Source organism: Chiroxiphia lanceolata, chromosome 5 (genome assembly GCF_009829145.1).
Source record: "Chiroxiphia lanceolata isolate bChiLan1 chromosome 5, bChiLan1.pri, whole genome shotgun sequence".
NCBI lineage: Eukaryota > Metazoa > Chordata > Aves > Passeriformes > Pipridae > Chiroxiphia > Chiroxiphia lanceolata.
Window position 1 is genome coordinate 30,531,124 of NC_045641.1, and position 12,037 is coordinate 30,543,160.

The following is a 12,037-nucleotide window of genomic DNA, read 5'->3' on the forward strand; positions in this document are numbered from 1 at the left end:
TACTCAGTTCTTTTTACCCCACATAGTTTTAAAGCCCTTACCTAGAAAAAACCTGCTTGTTTGTCTCTCTCACTCTTCTTTAGCTGCTGCAGCTTCCAGTTTCCAAACCCAACCTCTGAGCCCTCTCTGACCGGTCTTCGATTTCTGCCTGGAGTTCTTCCAACTGTTGCAACGAATCACAACTGTTTCTCTCGGCAACCCAACCTCTCTGGCCCCTCTCTTGGCTCGGCTCCCGAGCCTCACCTGCCTTAAATCCACACCACCGCCTTCCCAAGCAGTAGGGGAAGAAAAAGAAAGCCCCCTCGCCTTGGCTACGGGGTACTCTGTCCAGTTATAACTGTCCCAACCCCTACAGTCTAGCTGGGGCGGGGGGAGAAAGAGGGCTTGGCCTCCACGCGGGGGGCCTGCGTCTCTCCCTCTTACCTCATGGTTGTGAGTCTATCTCTCTCCCTCACAACACTCCATGCTGCCTTCAGCTGCAGCTTTAGCCAGGGCTGTGGGACCCAGGGCCCCCCCGAGTTCATGGGGGGAGGGGGGGGCCCTGCCACCTCTCGTCTCTCTCACACACTCTCAGACATACACTCCGACACTCTGCCAACAACTTCCGGCTGTTGTTGATATCTGATTTTCACAGGAGCAAAAAAGAACAGCTCCAATTGGTCTCTCAGGGGGAACTCTCCTGGGATCAATCACCTCTAGGCCCCCCGGCTCCCGGGGGGGCCAGCTCAAACCAAGACAATGGATTTCAGCAACTTCTTGTGACACTAAGTAATACCTAATGTAGCTTCAGAGATCTTTTTTGTCTAAAATTGCTCTCCAGGGGAATTAGCAGCTTATTTCATCTTCAAATCTCTTATGCTTTCAGATACCTTTGCTGTGATTTATGCTAATATCTTTTCTTTGGATATTCTCATCTGGCAAAGGCCACTCATAACCATACTTCCATCAGTCATCTAACCAGAAGCAGACAGTTCAATAACCTCAAATAAAATAGAATTGCAGTTATTCAGATGGATGATATGTATAGATAAAAAGTACCTGATCCTTGCATACTGTGAGCCAGTATTTTAATAAAAATAGTGTATGAAAAAGAGAAGAAGGTTAAATAGGGATAAATATTTTGGTTTACCCTCAAGCTATATAGAAGGAGTATAGCTTCTCTCTGCATTGAGAAGAGATGGATAATAATGGATAGCAGAAGAATGCACATGTGAATTGGCAGGGGTCTTTAACTGCTAATATAAACAGTCACAGCCCATGACACCACACAGAAATAAAATAGATGAGGGCATCCAAGGACAGAGCCATATGAAACTCCTGTGGAGCATTCAGAGATGGTAGAAAGATAAGGCCAAGAGCTAGCAGCTGAGTCACAAGCTCACCAGACACCAAAAGCCAAGGGGAAAAGAATGAGAAGGAAAGAATGATGAACCCAGCACTGAGTCGAGATAGACTGAATGAGGTTTCAGAAGAGGTATTTTCAGCAGAGAAGACAGAAATGAGATTAAAAAACAGAAAAGAAGATAGAATTAGTGCAGAAGGTACCTGTTGGGTATTGAATGAGGGGAGGCAAATGAGCCAATAGGAAACATGGAGGGATGCAAGATTTTTCAAAATTCAATGTGGGTGCCCTGCTGGAATGCTGAGAGAGAGCAGCTGGGATGTGTCTAAGCAACACTGTTTGAGCCACTAGTGGTTTATGGAATAGGATGAAGTAAATGATCTCCTGATCAGTGACTAGAAGGTATAGGGTGAGAGGAGATGGAATGTGTATATGAGAGACACATTTTTCTCTCCCAAGCGAGCAAAAAGGGAAAGGAGAGGGGGAAAAAAGAGTTTAAGCATCAAATATATTATGTAAATTATAGGTATGATATTCAGGGAAAGCAAAAAAGATTTTTTTCCTTTTTCTCAAGACTAGAGCATGAATTTGGAGGGGCTCCCACAAGGTTCACAAATGTCCTACAGTTCTTCCATTGTATAAGGAAAAGTAATGGAATGGATGCACAGAGGAGCAGGAACAATGACTACCTATAGTAGGTTGGGTGGTGCCATCAGATACAGAAACTCAGGATATAATTAATGGGTGGTAGAAAAGGGATTGAAGAACAAAGAACAGTTTTGCATTGTAGAAGAGACAGAGACATTGATGATAATCAGGGAAGAGCAAAGAATAAAAAACAGCAAAGAACATAAATTGGGGATCAGAAATGCAGCTGCTAGCAGTGTTGCTGTTTGAAAGCAGGCCAACCAAGAGAAACCAATATTTTTGCAGTGTAGAGTCTTCTGAACTGGAGCCCTTTCTGATTTTCTGGCAAGAAGGCATTCTTTTAATCAGGATGAGATAATGAATGGAAGGCTGAGGAAAATTTTTCCCTGCTCAGCATTAACAAGATCCATTTATTAGATTCACTAGGCAAATCAATCCATTTGACTGCACGTCACGTAACCTGTCTACTGAGTGCCTGTTTTATCTCAGTGCCACACCACCCTTTAGGAGATCTAATAAGCAGCCGTAACACATGGCACAAGAACCTCCCTTTGGGTAAGTTTTACTTGAACCATCTGTTCTTGCCATCAGTTCTTGTCTTAGGTTAGGGCATCATCTTGGATCATTTTCAAGCTCTAGTTACTGTGTGGATGTGCAGATACTTGTAATATTCTACTCAAATCAAGGAGCTAATAAAAGAAAGAACTGTTTCAATACATATATAAAAAGATGAATATAATCCAGTCTAAAATGAGAGTAGAGAGTGATGCACATGAATTCAACAGCAGCAGATGACATGCTGGTAGGACAGTGATAACAGCAGGAAACCCCCTCTATTTAAGCGCTGTTTAATACACGGGATCCAGAATTTAACCATAAGACTTCTTTTAAGTAACAATCAGGAAAGGAAGACTAAGACCTGAATGATGTTTCTTTTAGTACAAGCTATATAGATAAATCCAGACTGTAAATCTATGACCTATGCTCTGAGCTTTAGAAACTGGAAGCCATTTTCTCCCAGATAGCAAGGAGAAAGAAAGTATAAATTTGCCATCTGAAATAACATTTGCCATCTTTTTCCTGGTAAATTTTACTCTTCTTTAATTCTTTTACAGTCTGTTTTAGTCACTGTTGATTGTTATAAATAAGAGCAGCCCTGTTCAAAACTGGTTGTTCTAATAAGCAAGGGTCCCACAAAAAAGCAGTTCCAAGGAAAGGGACATTCAGAGGAGTGAAGGACTTCAAGCCACCTTTCTGTTGGTTTGTGCTTAATGGGTTTGTGCAAGTTCTGTACAGAAGAAGGATTTCACAGTTACATGCACTGTGTTGCCAACTCTCCTGTTTTTATCACAAGTCGAAAGGCAGTTGCTTTTCTTTTTCTTTTTTTCCCTTTTTTCTATTTTGTCTTAAAGTCTTATCTCTTGAATTCAGTGACTTCATGGGAATTTCAACTGTCAGAAGATAAAGATCATGATAACAGAGCAAAAAAATTAAAGGTTGTTTCTGCACAATTCAATGTCTAAAAAGGCAGATAAATACAACAGTGCAAAGTATATTATTTTAACCCATCTTGCTACTTCAAACTAATAACATACTTTCTTAGGTCTGATGTGATTTCTGAATGTTTTAAGTTGGCATTAATATTGAATTAACATCTCTAGCCTGTAGCTGATATGCTTCACTGTAATTTTAAATTTACTATGAAAAGCCTATCTTATTTTTACTGGTAACTGAATATCTCATTTTACTCACATTTCTTTGCATCTAGGAACTCCCAGCAAGCATCTACTGAGTATTAAATATTTTCATCCTGTTTTGATAGCTACTTTTTTTCAAGAACATCAAAAATAACTTTAATTCCTGCATCTGCCTAGCTCATCTGGATTTCCCTTGACAGATGGTTCATTGCAAAGTATGTGTTTTCCTTTTTAGGCTGATGTTTATGAAAATACATAATCTATCCTAGTTTCTATAATACCCAGGGAAATTTGTAAAACTTAAAAGTAAATTTTGCTGCTTCATGGTTAAAAGGCACTGTGGGCCCTGGCTTATACCCTTTAATAGCAGCACTGGAAATCCAAGAGCATCTGATGTCAAGTGTGTGGGTAACTTTCAAATAGGAAATGTTAAGGTTTGGGTGTCAGAACAGATGGGAGATTTTTCTGGCTGTTTATAACTTTTTTCTGAGTGCTAATCTAGCCCAAGTGGCTTTCCACCCAAAGGAGAAATCATAACCTTCATAACTGGTGAGTGCCTAGCATGGCAGGCTTGTGGAGTTAAACAGTGCGTCTAGGCTCAGCCCAAACATTGCCCACATAGAGTAGCCTGATGGAGCCTGTGGGCAAAAATAGAAATGTTAGAGGTAAAAACAAGCTGTCTGTGCACACAAATATGAAAAAACCTCAGAGGATTTTCATCTTAGATCAGCTGTGAGTGGTCTGTCTGTGTGCATGTGTCTAATTAATAACACTAATGGTGACAGAAGATATGAAGAATATTTCAAATGTTTTACAGAGGTATCTGAGTGGTTTTAGACACCAAATTACAATTGAGATAAGAGTCTGAAGTCAACATTTCCTACAGTAGCCTCTGGCTATGGTTGCACAGGATGAGGCTGCTTGCATCTAGCCTTATTAAGTGGAATTTTTGCATTCCTTCTTGACCTTAGGAAGAATGCTGAGGACTGGATTCTATAGGAGATCCTTTTTTTTTCAGGAAATGTCTGTTCCAGAGTGGACATAAAAAAATGAAACTGCTCTAGAATCAGCAGCTAGTCTGGAATATTTGGATATATTCCAAATGCTGCATGTGGGATTGTCCAAAAATCTCATTCAGATGGTGAAAACGTGAATTTCTGGAAAAAGGGCAATCCATACCTCTTTCAACACAAGAAGGCCCCTGGCATTCATGTGTGTCGCACAGTTGTTCAGCTTCAGCAGGGAGGGGAGACTGTTTCTAAGCAGAGTTCTATATAGGCTGGTGTTCAGAGCATGGGCCTGTGATGCATGTCCACACTGCTATAAGTGGAGGTTGTTCTAGGGTCAAGGTTCCCTTCTGGTGAATGTCCTAGCCAGGAGAATACGTGCTTTCTCAGAAAACCAGGAATAAATTTTCATCCCCTAATGCTGGTTGTTAGGCTATAATGCCTATAAAAACGTTTCACATTTTGCATCACAACCTGACAAGGACACCCACACTCTTGGCTAACTACATACCTCCAATTTTTCTTTTGGGGGATCTTTATTTCACCAAATTTCAGTATTCACCACATTTCCAAGTACACCAAACCAGATTTCTGTCTCTCCAAATGATGTGTAGCATGTAAGAATGTCAATGCTGTGAAAGCTGGTTATTAACTAGATCTGTTTTTTAGGTAGTGCATGGCTGAATGACACAACATATTTTCCCACATGATTTTCCTCGTTGGTAACTTCTTTGAAGATTGGATATTATGTTCTTTTCAGTTTTCTGACTAGTCTTCCAATCTTGAGAGCTTATCTTACTACATCCTTCTATTTCAAATTTTGTGTGTGAAAAATCCACCTTCCATCCAAGAACAACTGACTGGGGCCACGTATATGCCAGTATTCTTGGCCACACAGATTTCACAGGAGTAGAGCCAACTCTAAAGCAGTAGTGATAATGATCCTACAGAAACTGGTAAAGAGACAAGTTAAATGCCTTCATAGTGTGGGGCTGCATTTTCCCTTGCCGCTTTTAATCTGAATGATTCGTTTGAATGAAACTTCAAATCTTATAAAATAAAATTAATATCTGTAGCTTCATCATGTATTTATTCTGACTCTTTGCAAAACTACAAACTTGAGCTTGTTTATGTGCAAGGTAAAAGGTCATGATTGGCTTCTAGCTTACCAAAATTATTCGCTTATTTCCTATATAAGCTTGATATATGACTTAAAGTTTGCAATAAAAAGCATTATGCTAAAATTAAGTTGTAATAGACAATAATTTCATATACATAGATTATTGATGTGTATAAAGGTTGGTCAATATATTAGGTCTCAAAAATTGCTTGTCATGGGAATTTTCATCAGATAGAAGTTTGTGAATGGAGACTATCAGACCTCTTATTTCAGTCTGCTTTAATACATCACTGATTTAGAAAGATTACTTGGTTGACTGGATTTACTTGGCTACCATGCTTGCTAGTACAGTAGTAAAGTACATGTCTTAAAGAGGGATAGATGGCAGAGGACACTGTATTGTAGAAAAGAGGAAAACATTTTCTGTAAGTAACCAAGACAGCACTAACACAGTCATTTTGTGTTTGAGGGGATTAATTCAGTCCTTGGCTGCAAGGATTACTGAGTAGGAGCAGAAAGATGTTATTGCTTTCATATATGGTGATAGTGAGAGTGTTACTCATACGCAGCCTTTGGTTCTGGTGACAACATTATTCAAAAGAAAAGGAAAGGTCATAGAGCTCATCAAGCATGACAGTGGTGCAAAGGATGGAAAAATTATCTAGAAGTGAGAAATTTAAGGAGTTTTGAGAAAATCCACTATAGAACAGCAGCTGTTCTCAGGCAACTAGCTGCCACTTAGACATACAGCTTGCAGTTCATCTTCCTTAAATGGGGTGATGGATCTAAGCTGTTTGTATAGTCCACACTGACCCAACAATCCCATCAGCAGAGTTTAGGGCTGTGCATCTGCCTCCCTAACTCTGACTAGGAGGTAAGTGAGGGAGTTTCAAGTTCCTGCTTTTTATGAAACAGGAATAGCATATCTCTCTTCAATCAGGTGAGCACTTAAATTTTTAATGTGAAAGGGATGGAGTATTATTTAAATGTATCCATTGTAGAAGAGATTCACAATTATAAAACCACAGTGTAGAGACTACATGAAACCTGAGATCAAGCACCTGGAAATGATCTCAGGCAGTTCAGTATTTTTAGTGATTTCTGCTGTCTTCTTAGTCAACTTCTTCACCGCAGCAGGCTGCTGTTTCAGGTCTTACTCATTATGTGGCTTTACACATGTTGCATTTAGGACAATGTGCTCACACAGGCAATTGCTGTGAAATCCACCTGGTGTCTTAATGCCTAAAGAGGATCTGTGTCACAACTCAGCATTGCAATGTCTAGGTTTCCTGTGTCAGTCATACCTGAAAACAGACAATCAAGAAAACCATAACAATGTATTTTGACCTTTATGAACACCATCTCAGCAGTGTCTCTATTTCATTATGCTTCATATTTTGATCTTTCTCCCTAAAAATCTTCACTCTTGTCATGTCTAGCTGAAGGGAAAGGGCAATCCTGATCCTACATGAGTTTTTCCTCTTCCTGTTATCCCTGATGTCTAGCGTATCTCTCTGGAAATTCATCTGTCTTGGCTCTGCAGAAACACAAAGTGCCACATATAATATTTTGATGAAACCAATAACAAAAGAACTGGATGTTTGGTTTTTTTTAATGGGCACAGCTTAAGGAATGAATTTTGGGACAATGCAGTAAGGGTTTGCTTTCGGATTGAAACATAGAGTAATATTTCATTCCAAATTATTGTTTCAAAGAGTGTCCAAGTGAGCAACAATAACAGAGAAAGGAAGTTTAGAATGCAGCAGATCATGTTTTCTTGCAAACTGGAAATAGATAAAAAAATAATGGTTCTAATATTTTTTCATTGTAATTTCTGTTTAGCCTTTTTTTCCTAAGGAAATCAGAATTATATGATTGTGTTCTCTGTGTGGATTGCTCTCACTCTCTGTATCAACCACTCAGCATCAAATATGTTTTGAATCCATGACCATTTTCAAAACATTTTCAGACAGTGGGAATCTGAAAAGTAGTGACACTATCATCGTGTCCTAAGAAATACTGGTTAGGTAAAGGAGTATCATATAATTTAGTGCCCAGCTGAGGTAAAAGCAAGGAGAAGTCAGCCATTATATTCTGTTTGACACCGGGGAGTGATCAGTGAATACGTGTCTCAGCAGCCCATCTATGCAAGATGTATCTTGTGTCTCTGTTGAAAGACAGACATGATGGAGAAACTAGAGTTATTCTGATGGAGAGAAACATGTGAAATACAGCGCAAAAATCTGCAGGAAACCTCAAGTTACATTTTTCTGTTTATTATTTTATTTCATACTTTAGCGTCACTTGCAGTGTCTTGGTGTTGATTTAAGAAACTTAGGTATTATAAAATATGGTGATAATCTTCTAAAATGGTAACAGATCAATGATAAAATTGACAAAATCCTGGGGAAATTCATAGAATGGTTTCAGTTGGAAGGAACCTAAAAGATCATTTGTTTCCAACCCATCTGCAATGAGCAGGGATAGCTTCCACTAGATCAATTTGCTCAAAGCCCCATCCGACTTGACTTCGCTAGAGTAGTTATTCAGAAAATGTGGGATTGACTGCAAGGTCTTTTCAGTGCAGTTTGTTTTCCGGACAGTGACAGTAACACAAGAGAATGAACATTCTTGTTAATTTTCAGTCTATTTAATCTAAACTGAAAGAGCTGTTAAACATAATTGCTGAAAGAAGTTGCTCTCCTTATGCTCCTGGAGAATTCTGGTTATACAGTTTGAACGCACAGACTTTCAGGAAGAAACAGACTTTCCTGCAATCCATTTATTCTTTGCAAGTCAATAGCCTAAGTAATTTAATAGGTCCTCTGATACATTCATTTGCTTTTTCACTTGAAACATACTTAAATATGATTCCAGAATAGACCAATATCATTCATCAACAGCAGGAATGTCTTTTCACGTAATGCTGACATGTAGATTTCCCAGGTTCTTGGGTGGTCGGCAGTTGTCACTGCACAGGTAAGATCTTAACATATGTCCAGCTAGAATGTTAGACATGCTTTGACTATGAGAATAGTATAATTTGTTTTGTGCATTCACAGAAAAATGTTGATTAGAAGGGAAACCTTGTGTTCATCTCTTCCAGAAACTGTACTCAAAGCAGGGCCAACTTTGCAATTGCATGAAGTTACCTTTAATGTCTTTTGGATGCCTGGAGGAAGCATTCAAAAGAGCAATTTTAAATAATAAAAGGAGAGAGGTTTCCTCCTCCAGTATTACAGAAGCTTAATGTTAGGCTATGAGTCCCTCTTTGGAGGAGTTTATCATCACACAGATTATAAGAAAAGCTAAGCTGACTAGACTCTGGATTCTACAGTCAACCCTTGCTATTTCTCAAGGGTGTGATGTCTGTAAGTCACAGTTTATCTGAATTCCCCCACCTGAATATGTCTGCACAGCATGGTTGGTATATCAAACAACATAAGTATATAGACAATGTAAGTATATAAAATTTGCATAATTACCAACCTCAAAAACCTGAGTCATTTCTAGAATGTAAAGGGATCTATCAAATATGACCTTTTCATGGAAAATTTCCCTATGAATATTTTTTAAGCCCTGGAATTCCTGCTTTTTTAGGTTTTATAGGTGATCTATACCACATCACCTAGTGGTCTGATCAACTGATCACCTACAAACTGTAATGTTAATTGAATTGATATACTGCTGCGGTTATGTTACAACATTATTTAATTATGTGTCCAGACCTAATTGAGAAATACTAAGGGATATTCAGCATAAATCTGATTATGGTGGAAATTTATTTACAGCTTTGCTTTACAGACTAATAAAAAAAGGAGGTTTTTTTAATCTGGATAGATTTTACCTATGACTGTGTTTGTACTGTCTCTAAAATGGATATATCTGATGACAAAACTTTCTTTTTCCCAACAGGCAAATGGTTTAACTATGGAATTATCTTCCTTGTTTTAATCTTGGATCTGAATATGTGGAAAAACCAAATATTTTACAAACCTCATGAATATGGTCAGTATATCGGTCCTGGACAGAAGATCTACACAGTGAAGGACTCAGAAAGCTTGAAAGACCTTAATAGAACTAAGTTATCTTGGGAGTGGAGATCCAATAACACTAACCCATTGACGAACCGGACCTATGCTGAAGGGGACATGTTCTTGCATAGCAGATTTACAGGCTCTAGCCTTGATGTCAAATGCCTGGCTTTTATTCCAAGTTTGCTGGCTTTTGCTTTGTTTGGTTTCTTCATCTGGTTCTTTGGGCGATTTCAGAAAACTGACCAAGGCATGGAGAATTTAGACAAATCATACACAAGAATGAAACGAAAGTCACCGTCAGATATGGGAATGACACGAGAAAATACACAGGTGTTAGAAGAACCATTAAGTTTTCAAGAACCACATCTGGTATCCATAAAATCAGACTTAAGTGAAATAGTTTTTAATTCTTCTCTCCTAACTTCTGAAAACCTGAACGCACAACTGAATGAACAAGATAGCCCCTTACAGCCAGTACCAGAGTCCTCTGTCCCTAAAAGTAATCCTGTGACATAGAAGCAAATACCCAGGAAAATCAGTTTAAATAAGCAGTTACTATAAGATTTCAGTTTTACCTTTTGTAAGTTAAGATTTACATAGTGTTTAGAATAAGAAACTCAACCTATACCAAGAGGTGCTCAGCATGCTTTTTCTAGGAATTTTATTTTTTATTTGTATTATAGTACGTGCCTATTGTATATCTAACATTCCTTTATAGATTGCTTCCCAAAATTGCACAAGCTATTTATTAATACATTACCTTAACTGTATAATAGTGTACTAGATGATTACTTGCAGGTATAAAATTCTACCGTGGTGGTGCCTTGAGACATTAAACTGTTTTTTAACTCAACACCAGGTGTATAGCACAGTTCTTCTCATCTGTTTTGCAAAGCTTTTTGTATACAATTGTTTCAAGTATCATTTGATGTCTTGACAGAGGAGATAAATATAGTTATTCCCAAAGAAAGCTTTCTGTTAGGACATCACAACTTGACTTTGTTATTTACTCATCTTTGAAGCCAGAGGCTTTGATGACCAGACTGCAGAGAAACACGTTGATTACCTTTTAATTTTGCTGGCTAGCTGCCAAACACAAATACAGATTTATTATGCAGTAAACAGCAGAGACATAATACAGCATGGGTCACTACTTGTGAAAATATGAGTTTCTCCATCAGTAATAGCAATTAGGTGATAATGCCTAATTATGTTTTTCCTAATTAAAGATAAACTGGTCCTTGATTAAAAGTTTTGCCCTTCACCTTTTCGAAACAGAGGTGAAAATACACAGTTGAAGCAACTCTTTCCATCATCACTGCAAATGAATGCAACATCAAAGAGCCAATGAAGTGATTGTAGTAAAGGACACAAAGCCCATTAAATCCAGTATTTTTGCAATAGGGTGCAGATATGGTCTGGGTATATGTGAAACATACATAGATACACACTGCATATAGACAGTCTTAACTTGTCCAAATACTAAAGAAATGTTTAAAGTTTTTAATTAAAATAGATTAATTGTTGATTTTTGTTATATTCTTTTTTTTCTTCTTCATTCATTATCTATGAATATTTGTAACCTGGAATCGGAAATGGAGAGAAACTGGGGGTTTTGCTTTTTTGAAGGGGACATCATAATGTTAATTTCTCTGCTGTATGATCAAACTATATGCACTAGAGAAATTGCATATCTAAAACATCAGAAAGACTCTAATTTGCCTCTAATTTAATTCTGTAAATTGTTGTTACAAGTTGCTAAATAATAAGTAATTTTTAAGTCTGAATTATTTCCCTGTCATTTCCTGGTGTTGCTGTATTTTGTCTTTGTGACTTTTTTATCTCCGTTGTTTTTGATCAATCTGGTTTTAAGTTTTCAGAATGCTGAATGTAGCATGCATAAAAGAACTATGCATTTCTTAACTGTCACTTGAGAGCCAGTTTTAATAAACATTATTCAACAATTGTTTATTATGAGGCAGGAACACATTCTGTTAGTTTTGCAATTTTTTAAAACATTTTACCATGCATTGCCCTGTTTAAATCATAAATATTTCTGACACTAAAAAAGACACACAGCATCACAGTAATGTCAAAATCAAATATTTTGTTTATGAAACATTTAGTATTTCATCAGGAGAAATTTCATTTTATAAGCATACTAAATTTTTATCCATTAAAAATTA

General features: G+C 37.7%; 1 protein-coding gene across 2 annotated transcripts in view; it reads left to right on the top strand.

The window, feature by feature from the left end:
• Nucleotides 1-11,818, top strand: part of TMEM117 (transmembrane protein 117) — a 194,492-nt gene extending 182,674 nt beyond the window's left edge. For both annotated transcript variants that reach the window (XM_032687910.1, XM_032687911.1), the window contains one exon: nucleotides 9,730-11,818. In XM_032687910.1, the coding sequence (XP_032543801.1) occupies nucleotides 9,730-10,367 (638 nt within the window). In that variant the 3' untranslated portion in view covers nucleotides 10,368-11,818. The remainder of the gene's footprint in view (nucleotides 1-9,729) is intronic.
• Nucleotides 11,819-12,037: the final 219 nt, after the last annotated feature.